This window comes from Cavia porcellus, unplaced genomic scaffold (assembly GCF_034190915.1).
Source record: "Cavia porcellus strain 051 isolate PalLab524CR breed Dunkin Hartley unplaced genomic scaffold, mCavPor4.1 scaffold_10, whole genome shotgun sequence".
Lineage (NCBI taxonomy): Eukaryota > Metazoa > Chordata > Mammalia > Rodentia > Caviidae > Cavia > Cavia porcellus.
This window is the reverse complement of record NW_026947493.1, coordinates 88,232,774-88,253,699: the sequence shown is the minus strand read 5'-3', so window position 1 is coordinate 88,253,699 and position 20,926 is coordinate 88,232,774. Positions and strand designations below refer to the sequence as shown.

Below are 20,926 nucleotides of genomic sequence, written 5' to 3'. Positions count from 1 at the left end.
TGTAATTTACAATTAAATTTCAACAAATATAACTTGTGGAAAGGTTGTTACAGTACATATTAATCTTGAGGTCTTTTATAGATAAAAATCTCTGCACCAAAACTTAAGTTTCTTAGACTGCTGAACTTTGGAGAATAATACATTTATGAGAACAATACGGCAGAGTGACGGTCCACTGGGATGCAGCAAAACCCACCCTAACACTATAAACAAAGGCAAAATAATTTATTTCTGCAAGTTACCTGTGCTGCATGTGCTACCCTCAGGCAGAAGGAAGCTGGAAAGTGAGCTCAGAAGCAAGGTACTGGTTACAACAAAAAAGAAGCTCAACTCTCTGTACGCAAGTTCAGTAAGTCAGTGGTTTATTTAACAAGGCCATTCCTACGCAGGGCTGAGTGAAGAGCAGTTACGACATTCTGTGACATGAAGCGACTGGTGTACAACCGTAAGCCTCACATTGTCCTCCTCAGATTGCCATCTTCTTGCTGAGCAGTAAAAGGCATTTTAGGGCTACATAAACACATTCTTTACAATTGTCATCTTCACAGAAATTAGAGTGTAAACAGCACTGGGCATCTAGTAAGTAAGTCACAGGCCAAAAAGTTCAACTGCGCCCCTGTGACATCAATGCCAAAGCTGGTGAAGCCTTAAGACTGGGTGATCTGCAAAGTTTCCAACATGTCTTCGACCGCCTTAAGAGAGTATCTGGTTTCCTTCTTACTGCGACCTGCAAACTGATTTTTAAAAATGCTCAATTAGGCTCAGTTCCAGTGGCAGGTTAAAAAAAAAATCAGAATATTACCTTCATACTGCTAAAGAAAGTTAACCACTTTAACACTAGCATGAAGTCAAATACATTCTTCAGGTTTATCTCTTCCCCAGTCTATGTTTAAGGAATACAGTAGTTTATAACATCATATTCTGACTCTAAAGCTAGTCTATTTTCAGATGCCAAAACACTGATGAAAAAAATAGTACTCTGTTTAAAATGGAATTTAGTATATGTTTATGTTATGTTTGTCCCTTCTCAGTACAGATTTCCACAATTTCAAACAAAGGTGAATAAAAGTACTGTTTATTATATTCTCGAAAATTAAAGTAGGTCTTATTTTTGACCTTACATTGACTAGCTAAATGGTATGGCTGTGTTTTGCTCTATACTAAATATTAAAATGATATAAAATGCTTTAAAATATCCATTTGTAGTGTATTCAGCTGCAATTGACTTTATTAAACTAAACTGACTGGATTGTATAAGAAAACAAAAAATAACGTTTTAAGTGGCTGGGGATATAGCTCAGCAGCAAAGTACCTGCCTGGCAAGCACAAGGTCTTGAGTTCAATTGCTGGTATCAAAAATACATACATACATACATAAAAATAATGCGGTGAGTACCATCTGTTTCTAATACCAACTAGGCTCAGAGCATATGGAATGTGATCTACTGTACATGCTGAGTATAGAGGCAACACTGCCAAGGGCCCCTGCTGATTTCAAAATGGGTTTCTCACCTGATGGACAACCCCACCAATCACCAGTCTGACTTAACACAGCATAATTACCAGATAAATAAGCATTCTCTGAGTGGAGAAAAGTTTATTACATGATTATTGCCTGCTTCCCCTTGACTGAAGTACTAATTAAAATGTGGTATTAGAAACATGCAGTACTGTCCAATTAACATATTCTAAGTGGCTGATCATTTCTTCCAAACAGTAACGCAGTCTTGGGTACTCAGTACTTGATTTATGCAGTGCCTCTTCTCTCCTGTAATGAAATGAACTGGCAAACTTCTCTTGACCTGTTCGGAAAGACACAGTGGCCTAGGGCAGAAGCCTGGCCTCAGGCGTGCTGACCGGCCTCTGACCTTGCAGCTACAGCTTAATTTCCCTATTTCCTCAACATCAGCTTCTGTGGCTGACACTTTATTTGACAGAGCAAATGGGGGGGGGGGGGAATGTTGTTCAGGCAAGTGCCAAGGAGAGAGAAAAGTCTGTAAAAGCCAAGATCCATTTGCCTTTCATCAGGCACCATGAAAAGAATGAAATGTTTAAAAGTAATAATTACAGAACATGGCCACAGCAGAACCATATTTAAAACCTGGTTGTTTTTTTAATAAAGATTTCTCTAGGTAAGTGAATTGTAGGGAGTGAGGCACACTTATCCTATTACCCAGCTGATAAATTCATTTACCAACTATTTACCATTTATGAGCAACAGAAAGTCTTTATCACTGCCCTCTCAGGTAAACGATCAGATACTTAAAGGACTAATTGCGACAAAGCTCTCTGAGGCACTGGGGAAGGAAGGGTACAGCACCGACTCCATGCAGCAACGTTTATTGTAAATGTTCCAAATAGCAAAGAGAAAATATCAACATTTTGTACAGCTAAGTCCTAACCCAAATTTTAATACACAGCATTTCTTAATTTGTCCTAAATAAAGGAAGTGTTACTTTTAAAACATAGCTAACTTTAAAAAAATCACCGAAGATGTATCAACACTACAACAATTGCTGTAATCTAGAATAAATGAATCTAACTTATTTGTTGGACAGTTGGAAAAATGAGTCTATCACTTCAAATTCTGCCTGACATAACAATTATTTTGTCTCTTCCACAACTGTATGGCAATTTAACTGATTAAGCCAGAATTGTATTTTTCTTTAAATCCTGATTTAATTCTGTTTCCCAAAAGAACAGTAACAGAATCATCTCTGCAATCATGAAGATACCTGGATTACCACCAGCACAGATGAATTCAGCAGTACACCAAAGAAATGTATCTGGAAGAAAACCGTTAGTAGGTGCACATTAAACTTTTCATGAGTGTTAATCCGATGTGTCTGCCTCTTCCGAATGTGCTAAATCAGTGAGCCAGTCGAAGCACATGAAGCAGCCTTGCTCTGTTTCATTAAGTGTAAAGAAAGGAAAACAATTCCTGACTCTTATTTTCTTTCACTTACAAAGATCTGGAAAAACTCCAATAACAAACACTTATGCACTTCCTTCTGGTTTAAATATCTAGCTATGAGTCCCACAGTTCCCAGTAAGATCCCAGAGATTTACCTAATAATAAAAATGTCAAGCTTTAGAAGTTACACTTTTCCATCTATTATTCACAAATTTTGTATTTCTCTTTTCCTACAGTTATATTTGAGTACTCTTTTTTCAGTCTATAAGAAAATTTACAAAAAACCCCACAAAAACAACTAAACTTGCTTATCAAATTTAGAGATCGATGATTCGTCCATAGTAGAACTGGGCCATACTGTACAAAGGGCTAAAATTTTCTTTTACACACAATTTCTAGAATATAATATAGACAGACAAAGTAACAGGATAAATGAAATGAGATGCTATGGAGGTAGCTCTTAAGAAACAAAGAAAGTCAGACACAAAAGAATGAGTGCATAACCTATGATCTCATTTATAGAAGTTCTAGTGCAGGCAAAACTAATTCCGGGTGATGAAAATCAAATCAGCCTGCTGTGGTGGCGGTGGAGGCTGGATGTGAAGTGGGAGAGGGAACCTGAGAGGAAGGACACACCGTATATCCTGGCTGTGGGTAGTGAATAGAGGGTGTACACGCTTACAAACCACACACTGAAAATACGTGCACTGCACTGTATTAGAGATAAAAGGCCCAATGAACTAAGACAAAAGGGTGGACTGAGAGCCGGGCAGCAGTGAATAAAGAGCCCAGTGCAACAGCTTTTTCTTCCCAGCTTGAGATGCCTCGAGTCTGAGTTAATGTGTCGTATGCTTTAGCAAAAAGTGATTCTCTACTGTTTTGTTAAACTTTATAATACCTAATGAGATGGACAATTCTTCTTAAGGAAGCAAGAGGCATTATGGTAACCGTTGTTGATAACCTTGTACTCTGTTTTTACCTCATGTGCTATGTCTATCCTTGGTTTTGACTGATAGCTTTGTTTTATCATGTTTGATTTTATTCTCTTACAAAAAAAGTAGTAAGATCTATGGGAGCAATAAAACCCAAAATGTGTAAATTTTGTTGTAATAAAGAGAGGGGGAAAAAAAAAGTGCCCAAAAGGATACAACAAGAAGTGTGTTTAGCTGTGTTAAATAGATGACCATATTAATATTTTTGGTTGGATCATTGAACACAACTATCTGCAGTCTCACTATTTGAATGTTCACTTTGTTTTGTTTTGTTTTGTTTTGTTTTGTTTTGTTTTGTCTTTTTCATTTTTATCGGTACCAGGGATCGAACTCACGACCGCCTGCTTGCAAGGCAGGTGCTTACACCGCTGAGCTAAATCCCCAGCCCCTGAATGTTCACTTTGTTTGCTTTCATCCTGTGACCTGAATCACTGTTTCAAAGATGATAGTGTGTAATCTATTAATTGGTGATATACCCTTACACTGTTTTGCTTTGTTCTATTTTTTTCTCTTTTTCCTTTTAAATTAAAAAAAAAAAAAAAAAGTGATACAGATGCTTATTACCCTGGACTTGGCCTGCAGCTCTCCTGAAATCTGAGACCACAGGTGAGCAAGCCCAAGTCAGCCCAGGACAAGCGAAACACAGGGACAGCCTCTCCACGTGACACCCACCACAACGGAAGGTGCCTGGTCAGCCCAGCAGAGATATTCAACAGAAGTCAAGCCCTTGCCCACCTGGAGAGCACTCTGAGCAAATAAATCTGCAAGAGGTAACAGGAAAAAACTCATAACAGAATTTGACTCACAGACAGAATATACAAAATCTCCCCCCGAGAGAGTACAGAATATGAAAGTTTCAGGAAGTCCAAGAAATTTTATTTAACCTTAGCCACTAGTGTCAAAGTAAAAATAAATTTTACACAAGAGGTGATTCCCAATTGAAGAGCACCAGGAGTCAATGTACTGAACCCTAACATGACCATGAGAGCTGCACTGTCTTCCAGGATGACATCCGAAACTCCGTGAGAAACTGACAAGAAAAATGCCTGTGCTGTGTTTTCTGTGGAATGAAGACAGAGCAAATTCCATCTTCACGTAAGATGCACAAAGGGTCTCTGGGCACCATGGAAGTGCCTATGCGATGCTCAGAGCCGAAGTAGCACAGGTGGTGCTCCCGACGTGCGGACGGGAGACGTGCAGGACTGCATGGGAGGACTAGCACGACGACACATCACGGCAAGGGGGACTGCAGTGGGGCATGGTACCAAGAACAGGGTGTGGTCCTGTAAAACTCTGTCTGCAACACTGAGGCTGGGAGCACGCCTGACAGGACAGTGCACCTCACAGCGGGAAGGGCACGTGTGCCTGTGGATCTAGACAAGGGGTTTTCTATTGCTGAGGAGACAAGAAAAGGCCAGAACAAAATCCACTCCTGAGTGCATCTACCACTGAGTGCTGCAGGCTGTAGTGAAGAGGGAAACAGGCAGGGATGGGCTGTCAATGGCTCCCGAGGAGATGACCGAGGAGGGTCTACAATGCTGACACTCCCACTATGGCATCTTCATGCAGGATGACTGAACTCCAGGGCACTGGCTCAAGATTCAGCCTTTCTGGTTTGAAAACAGTGTTATCAATCAGCTAGGCTGCCTTGGAAAAGTCACTAAGGCATTCTGTGCTTTAATTCTTCATCCTGTAAAGCAGGAGGGGCTGGAGACTAGGGTGCTTGCCTCGTTAAGTGGGAGGCCTTGGGCTCAATCCCTACGAGTAATGAATTCCGTTTGCTGTTGTTGCAATGGGCAGAGTGAGTGTAAAACACTGAACCAAAGATGTCACTGATAAACAGGAGGAAACACACAAATTACTGCGACTCAGTGAAACTTAAGATTGAACTCCTCAGGATACTTCTATGTCCATCTTGGAGAAGAAAACTAGGTCCAGAGATATCATTTCATGCATTCAACACTGCATCGTCAGAGCCACGTACTGACTAAGACAACAAGAGGTCCACGTGCTGTGACCTTTGCTACCTGAATTCAACTCTACAGTCCAAAGAGAAGCTGACCCACCTTGCATCAAGCATAATTAACTCCAACGAGCAGTGGATTGAGGAGTGAAATGTGAAAGCACAGGAATTATGAAGAAACACAAGATGACCTTTTTTTTTTACCATGAAGTACCAAAAGAGTTCTAAAACAGAACATAACAAAAGCAGAAACAGGAAAGAAAAATGACTGATACGTGCAATTACTTTCAAAACATCTAGGTGTCAAACTCATTTGAGTGAAAGTAAGGAGTTAGAGATATCCACTACATATATAACTAAAAAATAGCTCATACCAGAAAACTAGTAAAAAAAACAAAGCAAAAATCATATGAACTAGTAAGAAAAAGACTTCCTGCAAAAGGAGATTCAAATGGTCAAAAATTGGCCTCTCGGACAGTCAGGGAGATGAGAAACAGAGCCAAGCACAGGGGTGTGGGCGCGCCAGGGACCCTTGGGTTAGGGTTAGGGTTAGGGTCAGGGTCAGGGTTAGGGTCAGGTTACCACTGGGAGCACTCCAGCTGCCGGTGGGGAGCAGACAACTAACTTGGCTAACTGCACTTTCCCCCCAGAGCTGGCAGACACACACTCCACAGGACCCAGTGCTTCCGCTGCTGTGTGGACGGCATGGGGACTGATGGTCCAGGAAGTCTAGAGCAGCAACACTCTGAACCTGCCAGAGTGCGACCTGCAGCATCTTCACACCACGCGCTGCAGTGCTGTCAGAGGCAGAGGAACTACAGACAGCTGAAGCTCAGTGTCACATCCCCGGCATTGAGGGAGCCAGGCCAGGTGAAAGCCACCCCACCCAGCCCCATTGCCCCCAGTCCCCCATTCCCCCACTCCCCCACTCCCGGCTCCAGAAACTGTGGGCTGGCTGGGAGGACCCCTGAGAGCAGCGAGACAGGGAGAGGAAAGGACCTATGAAGAGGTCATGTTAATTTACTGGCTTGGATGCATTTTCCTTGTATTATTAACTGAAATGCTAATTTATAACTTCAGTTCTTTTTCCATGTACTATATTATAAAATAAAGTTGTACTTTAAAGCCATGCCTTGTTAAAAAAAGTGTTTCCTTGAGTAGCTAGTTGTTTCTCATAAATACCTTAAAGAGAATAGTATGCGTACCATTAGTTTTATATTACACAAGACATCTTAAATTCTCCCTCTCAGACACACACATACACACACACACACACACACACACACACACACATCCCATATCTACTCCACTCTGAAAGGAACCCACTAAAGACCAGAGTGACCCCAACTGCATCTGAAGACCAGCCCCCATACTCACTAACAGAATTAACGCTGTTTGTAATATGTAACATAAACACATAAAGGTGACTTTCAAAGCTGTGGTTTGAAATGAGGAGAACAAACCAAAGAAACAAAGAGCCCAAAAACGGAAAGTATTACAATAAAAAGCAAGACCACAGTACCTGCACACAAAAAACAGATTACAGGCCACTCTCTCAAAATGCTAGACGTGTTTATATCACTAACAGTAGCAGGATCTACAAAAGCTCCACAGCTCTACAGTGAGAGCAATAGGGAGTGACAGGGAACAACCTAATGCCCCCTAAGAAACCCAAATCGAAAATTTATAAACAATAGTAGTCTCCAAGAGGAGCTGAGCCAATGCATCTACAAATGACCTATAAAACTTGGAAAGTTTTTACAGGTTGGCAAAGACAAGTATTAAACCACACAAATTTGTAAGACTGAACAAATCTAACCATCAAGGGCCTCCAATTTCTTCAATACTCTCTTCCCGAAGCACAAAGTCTCATGCCATGCAAGGGAAAAAGGCCTGGAAAATGAAACCAAACTAAATACGGAAAAAAGACTAGGACGAGAGGGAGAGGTGGTTAATGTAGGGAGAACAATACCTAGAAACATCCACAGAAAATCAAAACAACTCCTATGATAATACGTAATTTCAAACTAGCACACTTTTGCAATTCCTCATCTTCCGAGTTCTAGAGGGTAGAATGGAACCAGAAAATCTCATTTATACTTTGACAAAGACCTCATACACAGAAAGATCAAAACTGCATTATCCTGAGTCGTCAGGCCTAGGTAAGGGTCCCTGTCTTATCTCCAGTTCCCCTCATTGTATGACCCCTTCTTTCCAATAGTCTAGGAAAACTGCCTCATTTAAACATGGAAAACAGAGAATACTGTATTACATGCTTTGGAAAACAAATCTAACAAAAACATATCATAAGACTACTGGACTTTAAAATGAAGTTTCTTTGAGTAACTGAAGTCTAAGGGGTAGGGTGGCATTAGGCTTCTTGATAACAATACTGTATCATAAAAAACAATGGAATGATATTAAAGACAAACGTAACTACAAATCACAGAACAGACACAGAACCAAACTGTCCTTTAAATATATAAACTTGCAAGATTTAATATTTTTTAAGAGAGGAAAAGAAAGTACTCTAAAGGATATAACTGCATGTATATTTAAGTATATTTAGATAACCATATTACTGAGTTTTTGTTGGATCATTAAACAGAACTGTTTGCAGTCTCACTGTTTGAATGTCCACTTTGTATGCTTTAATTTTATAACTTGAACTATTTCTAAGATGACAATATGTAATCTATTAACTAGTGATTTCTTACTATTTTTTTTTGAAATTCTGTATTACTTGTACCCTTTTTCTGTTTTTTTTTTCTCTTTAAATAAAATTTTTTTAAAAAAAGATTTAAGATATTTCTCCCATGAGCAAATTTCCCATGAAAAAATACTGCCTGAAAAATCTAGACAAAAGCATCAGACACTCAGAAAGGACTGGATAAGTTGCAGTGTAAAAGCTACCGCTAGAGCAGACTGCCTGTGAGCTCTGACTGGGCTCTGACTGGGCTGCGAGCTTCCCCTGCATCTCCCCCACTTCCTCTTCACTCTCAAGATACCACTCGCTGACAAAGCACTCCTGCAAGCCCTGCTTTTGAAAGGCAGCATGCAGTCTACGTTTTGTGGATTCTTAGAATTTGTATATGTCAAATTTAGAACCACTGAGACTCTCTTGATGACAATGTTACAGACAGCTAAGTTAGGCAGAAATGTAGGCAGTCAGACAGGGCTGGGTCCTCCAAGGAGCCAGCACAGACGGCAACTGTGAGGGCCAAAGCTCAGGACAAAAGATGAAACAAAGGCATGCACACACTTAACCCTCGGGATAAGCAACAGAGACTGTATGGATTGCCCTGGGAAAGCCAGGAAGAGCCTGTGTGTTCCATGCCCACTGGCTTTGTGACTTCTTCCCCACTTGATCCCCACTTAATTAATATTACCTGAGCAGTTATGCTCCTCATCTTATCGGCTGACCACAGTTTTGTGCCTCTTCAAGCCCACCTTGTGATTTCCCACTTTCCCCACCCTGGACTTGCTTTACCTCACAGTTTTACTCTACAAAAAAATCCCTAAAAGTAGTAGGGTCCTTGGCAACCCACTCAAGACTGTTTCTCTCTCTCTCTCTCTCAGACAGAAGCTTTCCTCCCCAATAAATATATTCTGCTCTTACCTCCATTGTTCCTAGAATTCATTTGGTTTTAGAGAACAGGAACTCAAACTAAACATCTAACAGGTTGGGAGTTTTCCCCCTATACCATTAGATCATAATTAAAAAGTCTATTTAGCTTAGTGCCATAAGCATCTGCCTGGCAAACACAAGGGAGTCAGTTTGATCCCTGGTACAAAAAAATCCTAAAAGTACAAATTAGTTTTATGCAACTGACACACCTGCTTGTTCAAGGTCCAAAGGCACAGACAACAGACAACTGCTCTGCAGCTGGCTAACGCATACAGTAATGAATTTACCCAAACTGACCTGGTAAGCTCTGTTGATCTGATTAGCTGCCCAACTTGCATACTTCATGTTGTCCTTCTTCATTTTTGCACTTGCTTTTGGGTTAGATGCAATATGACTTGCAGACTAAAAACAGAAAGAAAAAAACCATTTTTTTGTGGTCAAACACATGGGGGGGGGTCACAGATGCAATAAACTGATAAAACTCTATGAAAACAATTTTTAAAGTTAAATGAAATTAGTGTTTAAAAATAAAAACATATTAAAAATGTAGTACAATACAAAGTAGTAAGACCAGAAAAGTATTTAAAGTGATATTTAAAATTCTTTAATGAGGTGTCTACCCTATCTCTTAAAAGTAAAATTCTTATCTCTTCAACAAAGTAGTCATGGAAATACACTGTACAACCCAAAAGCACTGCAACATCATGGTGTTCCTACTGTTATTTCTTGTTATTGTTGTATTAGCTTTCCAAAGTCAGACTTACTGAATATTACTAGAAGGAATCTTAAAAATAATTCTGTCTGAATTCTTAAAATAACAAGTGAAAAGAAATTCATTCCAATATGAGTGGTTTGACTTTACCAAAGCAAGTTAGTGGAAATCTTTGCAATCAACTCCTTTATTCTTATCTGATTTATTTCTCTTTTCACTGTGTTCTACAGCACTCATCAGTCATCACATAATGTACTTTTGCCTTTTAAAAAAAGTATTTAAGTGAGGAATTCTTAACCTGGAATCCATGAGATCTATAAACCCTCAAAATCATAAGGTAATTTTTAACTACATGCTTATATTTCTAACAAAATTAAAGTATAACTGTAGTCTTATTCTTACAAGAATCTGTTCCCAAAAGAGTTAAACTTTTTGTTATGCCTAGTCTGTGCCTTAGGCCCTCTGACCTTTCTCTTCTCTGCCAGGGAGGTATCCATCTGTCACCATCAACATTTTATACCTGTGCCTTTAACATGGCCTTTTGATATGAGTTTCAGTAAATGCAGTGATGAAAGGAAAGACACCAGTGTAGAAACCTGAACTGGAATCCCAGCTGCATCAAGTGGGAGCCCTGAGCTCAGAGTACACAATCACAGCTGTTGTGTTAGTTCTGCCATCTCAGGAATGGCAGCAGTCAGAGCACCTACTCAGAGGACACGAGGACTGGGCGGCTTCACACAAACAAGTAAACAACAAACAAAGCAGAGTTCAGCAAAGCACCTGGGACAGAAACTGCTATGTAAAATGCTTATTAATAATAATTTATCATCATAAATTTCAGTAGGACACTGTGTTTGGTATAGTTATTGCTAACTACACTGTATCTCCACTGCAATTGGTTTCAGTATAATCCAGACAAATACTGGGCGTGGTTGTACACACCTGTAATCCCAGCATTGAGTAGGCTGAAGCAAGAGGATCACCTAGAGTTTCAGGCCAGCCAGGATTACATAATGAAATCAAGGTCAGCCTGAACTGCACAGCAAGATCCTGCCTCAAAAAATAGTAAAAAATAAAAATCCAGATAAATGTTCTTTAATTCCTTTCAACCATTGTTTAACCATATTTTGCAAACCTTTTCTAAAAATTACATCATTCATCTTTGTTCTCAGTCTCCTTTTCACTTCTTTTTTCACTGCATTCCAACAAGAGGATACTTGTTTTAAAAAAAAATCCGTGGAAAGACCACAGTAAATCAATGTTCCAAAGAACGCAGCCCTTCCCAATGCAGGGCCCACTGGCCATGCGCTCAGGCAGCCCTTCCATCCCTCAACGCCCTCCGCTGCTACTCTATTCCACTCGACACAGAGACACTGCACACTTCTAACACGCTATTTTCACACTTTTTCTGTACCAGAAGAAATGCTGTAATCAGACATACTAGGGATTTTATTTTCTAATGTCATTTATTGATAATAGTTTAAAAATATCTCATACAAGTATAACTACCAGGTAAAAAATAAAGTTGGGCATAGAACCAAGAACAATGTAACAATTTAAATAACATAGAATACACTCTTATTTATTACTATTCAATTTCATATGTGGAGATTTCAACTCTAATAATGATAAAAAGAAACCTCACAATTGAATGTTCAACAACATTCAAAAATAAAACTGCTCTGTTGACTACTGCTCTTAATTAAAATCATATGCTCATCAGTAAATTTAAAAAACAAGGAAGGAAGAAAAAAACTAGGAAGGACAGCTATCTGGATTGTGAATGAGACAGATGTAAGATAACATTAAGCATGCACCTTGACTCACCATGTAAAGCCCAAACAAAGCTCTCATGTTTCTGTTGTTCAGTTTCAATGCCTGTGCAAAATATTTTCTTGAAAGTTCGAGGTTTTCAAGTCCGCCTTGGGTATATTTAACCTGTTAGAAGTTGCAGAGTACTGAAATGTGTTTATTTTAACTACTCTGAAATAAAGCATGTCTCATCGTATCACAGGCATTAAGTAATGGAACAGATATTCTATAAATGCAAGAAAGATGCTAAAAGAATTCACCTAAAGGTTGTTATGACCACCTGAAGGTTGTTAAAATTAAAATATAACCTCACACAAAGCTATTCTACTCGATGACCATTAAAATCATGGAGTAGTTTTTCAAACAAAAATACTTCTATAATAAAAAGGTCAGTACAATTTCTGATAAAACTGCCTTGTAAATGCTTTAGACAGTTATATTTTCTATTACTAGTTTTATAAATCTAGACTTCTCTGAATTGTCCTTTTACAGCTGTATTTTAAAAATGATAGCAATAACTGTCCCTTTACACTCTTTAATAATTAGGTACTTCTTGTTTTATAGCTTTAAATTGTACTGATATTCTTAATAGTAAGAAAATTAAATACATACTCTTACATACTAAAATAACAACTTAAAATAGATTTCCTAAAATCTGGATTTAAAAATCAAAATCACTGTGTCTCAGAAGCAACTGGTAAAAACTGTGGTATAATTAACTTACAGTTAGGAAAGAAAGGAACATTCCAGTACTGTTTAAAAATACAAAGCATTTCTGTTTAAATAGGATTTTAAATTGAAAAATCAGTACTTTCATTGCAATATTTAAAATTTCAAACATTTATTCCCACAAGTCAACATTAATCACATATTTTAAATACTTATTTACATGTGTAACAAGAGGAAAATACTCTTACTGCCATAATAATACCCAACAGCAGTCAAACTCAAATCCCACACGTGCACTGCATATGAACACACACTCACCTCTGCATACTGCTGGCAGTACAGGTGGTTGTGGGGATTGGTCATCATGAGCTCCTCCAGACAGAAGGCTGCTTTTGCATAGCTAAAAAAGCCAGAGCAGCCCTTTTAAAAGCCATAAATTTTATCTCAGCTATGTCTTAAGCAACTAGAAATTTAGTGATGCTAGATATTTTATTCCCAAAACAATTTAAATAGCTTACTATAATGATATTATCTCGACTCCATAAACACCAGTAACATCAAGATGTTTAGTGGAATGAATAAACAGTTACCTTACAGCAGTCTATGAGAGATCAATCAATAGATATGCTTTAAAACTTTACATAGAAGTTTCTGTCAGTCCTCTGTTTAATAAAATAACATCAAGGAGGAGGAAACATTTTATCAACTATTCTCTAACTGCTAAGACCCTTCCTGGACATCTACTAAAATATCCTATTATAAAGACTTTTTGTTATTCTTCTGTCAAATAGCGGGTAGTGAAAATGACAGAGTAATCACTGCAGCTTTTCTCATTTGCCCTCCACTGCTGCCGAACCACCCCACCGAACCAGGACAGAGCTGACAGAAAGTGCTCTGGAGACAGCTGGACTGCACTCACCCCGAAAGCATCCCCAGGTGCGGGCCCACCCCTGCAGCGCTCAAGACAGCCCACAGACACCAGTGTGAGGGCTCCAAGATGTGAGCATGAAAGTCACCGAGACTTATTTTCTGCATCTGTCGCCCAGACGGAAAGGCCCCTACTTCACACCAGTGTCCCAGGTACTCACCCCAGTCTCACCATGTGCAGTGATTAGTAACAGTTAACCTTTATGAAATTTTAGATCTTATTTTATATGCTGCATGTTCCTTGCTTGTATGTGGTGTGTTAACTCATTCTATCCCCCAAAACTCTAAAGACTAGAAATTTCACCATTATTCTACACAAAGAATCCTAAGACAGAACTGGAACCAAACCTCAGGCTGGGCCGACCAGAATCCACACCCTTCAGGTGCTACACAGGCTGCAGGACCCAGCCGCTCACAGTGAACATCCATGGGGATGTTGGCAACAGCAACAGAGAAAACAGTGCAGCAGTCACAACACCCGAAGGGGTCTAGGCCCAAGGAGCCCGCATCCCGCCCCCACCACAGTGGCACATCCACACAGGCCCTTACATGGGCACCAAGACCATGGGCTCCGTGTCCTGCACAGCTCAGCACAAGTACTGCAAACTGGACAGCACTTAGGAAGTGATGAATCCAGGATGGAGGAAATGTCAACTATTGGAAACCTAGCACTTCAAAGAAAAAGGAAAGTTGTCTCCACCACAAATACCCAACTTCACATTAGTGTCTTATAAATGTGTTAACTAAAATGATGCCAAAATTTTACATGCAGGTCAAGAATACACATTCTAAGAGAATTGAATGGGTTGAGAACTGAGTGGTTCTGGCAGAGCATAAAGCAAGATAAAACGGGCAGGGGGGACTCCAGTTAACTGAGGGTGAGGGAATTACGAGTTACTTTTGACTCACTCTTTATATTCTACTGGATTTTTCAAATTTTCAACTTTAGGTATTTTTTTAACGTAGATATCCTTGATTATTTAAAATGTTTTAAAATGGTCTTGGTTATAAAATCTTCAAAAACAAATTTTAAATAACTGCCACTTTAAGGAACAACATAAAAGTAATTCTGATTTTTTATCGCACGCTGAAAATTGTTTCACATTCTTTAAATATAATTACTATACACTGTCTCACATGCATAAGAGAATAATGAGCATGTGTACACTGTGTACATATAAGCAGGCTCACATCCACACGAAACGCAACATGCAGCTTCTAGACCAGACACCCTGACAGCCCAGGTATGGCAAAGAACTGAGGAATGGTTCCTGGAATATAGCACACATTTCATGATATGACAGTGAGCACTTCTATTTTACTTTAACTTCTATTAAAATTATGAAATATGGCTGGGGATTTAGCTTAGCGGCATAAGAGCCTGCCTTGCAAGTGCGCGGCCATGAGTTCGATCCCCAGTACAAAAAAAAAAAAATTCTAAGAAAAAAAAATTATGAAATAACTACCTCAATGTTTATTTCATATTACACATATACAGACTTGGTCAAGGGCAACATAAAAATGTCTTTATCCTGTTTCCTGTGGCAGCTGTTTATAGCATGAAAACAAGATTAACTGTTTATTCATGCACAAAAAGAAAACGCACATGAGAATCTGATTCTACTCTTTCACAAAGAGGGAAGGAAACAATGTGATAGACTTCAGGTTTAGAAGAACTAAGAGAGAAAAGCAAACAGTATGCCCCTGGGTGGAGGCTAGTGCTAATACTATGATATTAGAAAACTGGCACTAAGACCCTGCACTAATCCTCTCACACTGGGATTTCCTCCTGTCACTACAGCAATAAAAAGCCAACAAAACCATTTAATATCCAATAAGCAAGTTCCTACAGCATTCAACATTCTTGATTATTCTTGGTTTTTAACCCAGGCAACAGAATGCTTTTACTCTGGAAAGGCTGATTCTCTTAGTACTAGGGCTAATAATTGACAGAATTTTAAACAGCAGGGAGTACAATACTCTTTGTGTGTAAGAACAATCTCAACTCTAAAAACTCACTATTTTGAATCATCAAAAACAACCTTAGCTTAACAAATACTGGCCCTTCAAAGAATGCCATCTGTATTTGAAAGAAAACTTTCTTCCCCAAAGGAAAATAATTTAGCAAAACCCTAACGACCTAGTTTTTTCACTTTCTATTTCCTTTCTCATGTAAAATGACAGGTGACTCACATCTTCTTGATACTTTGGAAACTACCCTGTCTTCTCATTTTCTACTGAAGAAACTGCACTCTGCAGTTTCCTGTGTGTCTAACAACTTACTCGTGCTCATTGATATAAAGTTCTGCAAGTTCATGCCAGGCTTCTTGGTCACCAACAAACCTGGCAGGAGGAAGGAGAACAAAGTAAATGTGTGGGATTCCATAAGTGAACAGCATGGAGACACACAGGAAAATCAAATGTAAATTCCATTTTAATTAAAAAGATTTATTAGAATAACAAAACACAATCTCCTTGTAAACACTCACTGCTCCAGATACTCGTTCAGCTCCCGAATGGCCTCCACATTCTTCCCCTGGGCTTTACGAATGGCAATCTTACGCTTTCTTGCAGCCTAGGGGTTGACATTAATAAAGGATTAGCTCACAGGATTCCCTCCCTGGGTTTTTGTAAGGGAGGTAATCTGACTGTGCAAATTATTATCTCAATGCCAGTGAAATCCCATTGTGGAATGGCTGCTTAGTGAGAGTTTATAAACACACTCCACGACATCCCACTGGGGAATTCAACACTCCCAACCATCACATATGCTTCACTTTTGATGCACATAATACATGCATCATTTCATCCAAACAAGTCAGCACCCAGATTCTGATGATTACAAGGCCAGCAGGAAACCCTAATCTTTATCCACCTAAAGTCCTTTCTGCTGCCTGATTCACAAGATCTGTATCTTGAGAGCCAGAAAAACACTGAAGCTTAGAAAAAAGAAAGAACCTCACTAAGGCCACTGGATATAATCACACAAAGACAGTGCCTGGAAACTTTTTCATGATTTTAAGAGTACAACCTACCTATATTTTTCAAAAGAATAAAACAGGTCTTGAAAAAAAATTTATAACAAATTCTTAAAATTTGCATTTTAAAGTCTAAAAAATGGTTAACATAAAAATCCGCACCATTCCTTTATACTTGAATACAACCTGGACATCTCCCATTTGTCAGTCACTGTGTGAACAATGAAAATATGATAAAAGATGCCGACGATTTCTCGTACACAGGAGTGCAGTCTCAAGGGACATGTTAAGTAGAGCACTTGGGGCACTGCGAGCAGTGGAGCTGTCCAGGATGACCACCAGGCAGAACCAGCTAACGGCTGTAGCAGAGATCAAACAGAGGGCAGACATGGAGCAGAGGCTCCATGATGCCACGGCCACGCAGACACAGAAATATTGTGAAGAACAGGACATCAAGGACGCAGAGCAGGAGCCAGGCTGGCATCGTACCCCAAGAACACGTGTCCCCTTGGCCTGCCTGACTCAGACACTGGACAGACACCACAGTCGGAGTCACGTGAAGGTGGACCTGTAACACTTTCTATTGCTTATTGTCATGCCCAGAGGAGACGCAAAGGCCAAGCTCTCTTTGGAGGAACAGGAACCACACATCTCTGGATGGTGGCGCAGAGGTTCAGCTCTGAAATCAGGAGACTAACAAGGCTAAGAACAGCATTCATAAGGCTGGTGGTATTTTGATAATAAAAAACAATGCGTCTTACTTAATGCACACGTCTTGATTCTAAGGCTCAGGCCAGAGGCCTAGCACAATGCCTGCCACGCAGGCTCGTGCAAATATTTTTGGGATAATTTAACATATAAAACAATGAAACTGCCACAATAAATGTAAAGTTCAGAAAGTTTCGAGAATCCATAAGTCAAAACCCTGAAATCTTAACCCCATCAGGGAGAATATGACTTAAAATGAGAACCACAGCTGGGAGAGGCAGCCCACTCCTGTGATCACAGCACTCTGGAAGGCTAAGGCAAGAGAATCACAAGTTTAAGCCCAGACTGGGCAACTTGGTGATACGTCACAAAACAAAAGACAGATAAGAGCTGGGGCTGTAGCTCAGTGGGAAGGCTTTGAGATCAATCCCCAGTGCCAAAAAAAAAACCAAAAAGGAACTCTTTTTCTCAAGCCTTCTTGAAAATAAAAGAAAAATACATTATAAGCCCTCACAATTCCATCTTATAAGCATCACATTGCTTAGTCATATAAGACCTCTGATACAGTATTTTATCACCTAATACTCTAAAGTTAATTTTTTACAGGAACTATTTAGCTACACAGTCATCCTGGCGAGAACACATATGGGTCCTCTAACAAAAATTTACTTGGTAATCACTGTCATATAGGCAAAGACATATTTTGCTAAGCCATAAACTCTTTTACTAAATGACAACGCTTCTCAGATAATTCCTTTAAAAAAGAAAAGCACGTTCTGGTGTAAGAAAAAACCTTTATCAGGTTGCACTGGCTGATTTGGTGGCAATTAAGAAGTGAGCTCAGAACCTTCACATTGAGCTACATCTTCAGCCTTTTTTATTTTTATCTTTTTGTTTTGAGAAAGGGCCTCACTGATCAGCTAAACTTGTGCTCCTCCAGTTCAGCCTCCTCCCAGAGTGCTGTGATCACAGGTGTGCACCACCACACTGAGCCTCACGATTGTTTGAAATCAGCATTACACAAGGACTTCCTATCTGGCCAAAACGGAGTGACAGGGCTTTGTTACAATTGGGCTGCTGTGACAGCACAGCTCTGAACCACCACTAAATGAAGCCAACATGGGAAAGAGAGGACTCACATCAGTACTGTCGTCGCTGGACATGGAACTGGGCAGGTTCACCACTATCAGCCATTTGACCCATAAATGTGGTGGCAAGGACAAAAGAACCACTAGAAAAGCTGAAAAGGAGACTGCAGAGATGGGGCAGTGTTCCTTCAAGTGCACTTTGGTCCTGGATAAACTGAAAGCTGAGCACGCTCAAGGCATCACCACTGATACCTCGCTGTGGAAATCTAAGAACAGCAGCTGTTATGTGACCTCCACTGATGCCAACGACAGAAATCTTAGCACAAACATGGTTACAGGTGCATCTCAGGCCAACTGTGCTGTCCTGATTGCTGCTGCTGCTACTGGTGTTGAAGTTGAGGCTGGTATATCCAAGAATGGGCAGCACCAGGAGCAAGCCCTTCTGGCTCACACGCTGGCTGCAAAACAACCCACTGGTGATAACAGAATGGACTCCACCGAGCCATCTTCTAGCCAGAAGAGAAAGGAAGAAGTGGCTATGGAAGTCAGCAGGTACAATAAGAAAATCCGCTACACCCTGCCACAACAGCTTCTAAATTTCTGGTTGGAACAGTGACAACACTCGAGCCAGGGGCACAAATAATATACTTTGGTTCAAGGGATGGAAATGTCACTCATGAAGACAGCAATGCCAGTGGATGTAGAGACCAGGACACAGAAGGGTTAAACTGCTGACCAAGAAGGGAGCTCTGGCCATGTTGGAAAAGCTCCTATTTCTAGTGCTCTGAAATCAAGATGACATCACAGCTGAGGGTGCCTGAGAACACAGACTCCTGCCAACCTTAGAGAGCAAACAGTCCTCTTAATTGGCAAAACGCACTGCCTTTCTCAGGGCCCTGGTCATTTTCAAAAATTTTTGCCTCCCCAATGTGCCCTCCTCTTTCTGCATCCCCCAAATTTGTAAAAACCCAATAAATACAGTGATCTAGAAGAGTCCTTGTCTCTATTGTCAGTTATGACCTTCCTGGACTCCCCAAAACCATGTCACTTGTCTGCTTTTAAGTCTCCACCTTAACTCGTTTCAGGAGACTGGGGCCAGGCCAAGTTTGTGATAAGTGGGACCACTCTGCCAAAAGCTTTGGATTGCACCCTTCTGCCCACTTGCCCAACTGACAAGCCTCTGCAGCTGCCCCTCTAGGACATCTAAGCAATTGGTGGTACTGAGGCCGACTCTGAAGGCCAAGTGGGCATTGTGTTTTCAATTCCAGCACGGTGGTCACCTTGTTCCAGTCAGTTCATGACTGAAGTGAAGTCTGCTGAAAGGTAACGCAAAGCTTTGAGTGAAGGTCTTCAGCAACAAGACGGTGTCTGTCAAAGATGTTTGTCATGGCAACACTGCTGGGGAGAGCAAAAATGACCTAGCAATGGAAGCAGCTGGTCTCACCACTACAGGGATTATCCTGAACCATTCTGGCCAGATCTGGCTTGGCTGTGCTGTATACTTACAGTCACACAGTTCACAGTGCTGCAAGCTTCCTGAGCCGAAAGGAAAGACTGATCACCAGTCTGATCAGAAACTAGAAGAGGGCCCCAAATTCTTGAAAGCTGGCGATGCTGTCCTCACTGACAGGGTTCTGGGAAAGCATCCTCTCTGAGTGTTGTGCTGTTCTCAATATGAGACAGAATAGCTGCTGTGGTGTCATCAAAGCAGTGGACAATGAGACTGCTGGAGCCAGTCAGGTCTGCCCAGAAGCTCAGAAGGCTAAAGGACTATTATCTCTAACACCTGCCACCCCTGCCTGACTCAGAGACAAGAGTCAGTCTCAGAAGGGTTTCTGCCAATTGGTCATTTAAGTTTAATAGAGACAGACTGGTTAGTAATAACAATGCGTCATAAAGGAAGAAAGGAGAATGCTTTATAAACTGTGTGTATGTAGTCATTAGGTTTCAAAATCAATACTTTTTAAAGGAAACAACTTGACCAGAATCTGTCACAGAATTCTGAGACCCAGTAAGACAAAGTTCAATGAGAAAAAAAGAAAAATAGAGTTATAGGCTACGTGATTTACCCTCCTGCCTGAAACAACAAAGGACAACTAGATAAATTATTTGAATTGCAGAACATCAGAGCATGAGGCCAGCGGTCACTGAGTGGTGGAGATGACTAGGTAAGCCCCATTTGTACTGCTGGGACTCACTACCCTGGGACTATCAGCCCTGCAAGAAGAGGGAAGAAAGCCTGATGAATTCCCAGGCCCAGGCAGAAACTCTGAGCACACAGTCAGCACTGGCGATGAAAGAACAGAGCACTGTGGAGGCTCTACACCATCAGAGACGGTCGAGGGAACAGACAGTGCCAGGGAATGGCAGGAAGAAGCACTCGGGCAGGCAGTGTCACTGTAGGAAACCCGATTCAAGTCTGAAATACCTACCAACTTCCACTCTGCATTTCTTTATTGTATCTTTTTCTTGTAATCTATAAGGATATTTTGAATTTGTGTAAATTTTTTTGTTTGGATGTTTTCAAAAATTAAA

General features: G+C 40.4%; 1 protein-coding gene across 1 annotated transcript in view; it reads right to left on the bottom strand.

Moving 5' to 3' along the window:
• Positions 1–345: 345 nt before the first annotated feature.
• Emc2 (ER membrane protein complex subunit 2) overlaps positions 346–20,926 on the bottom strand; it is a 44,624-nt gene continuing 24,043 nt past the window's right edge. The window contains exons 6-11 of the mRNA XM_003479983.5: positions 16,107–16,192; positions 15,901–15,960; positions 13,009–13,090; positions 12,037–12,147; positions 9,795–9,899; positions 346–734 (exon numbers count right to left, since the gene is read on the bottom strand). Coding sequence (XP_003480031.2) covers positions 648–734; positions 9,795–9,899; positions 12,037–12,147; positions 13,009–13,090; positions 15,901–15,960; positions 16,107–16,192 — 531 coding nt within the window. The 3' untranslated portion in view covers positions 346–647. The remainder of the gene's footprint in view (positions 735–9,794; positions 9,900–12,036; positions 12,148–13,008; positions 13,091–15,900; positions 15,961–16,106; positions 16,193–20,926) is intronic.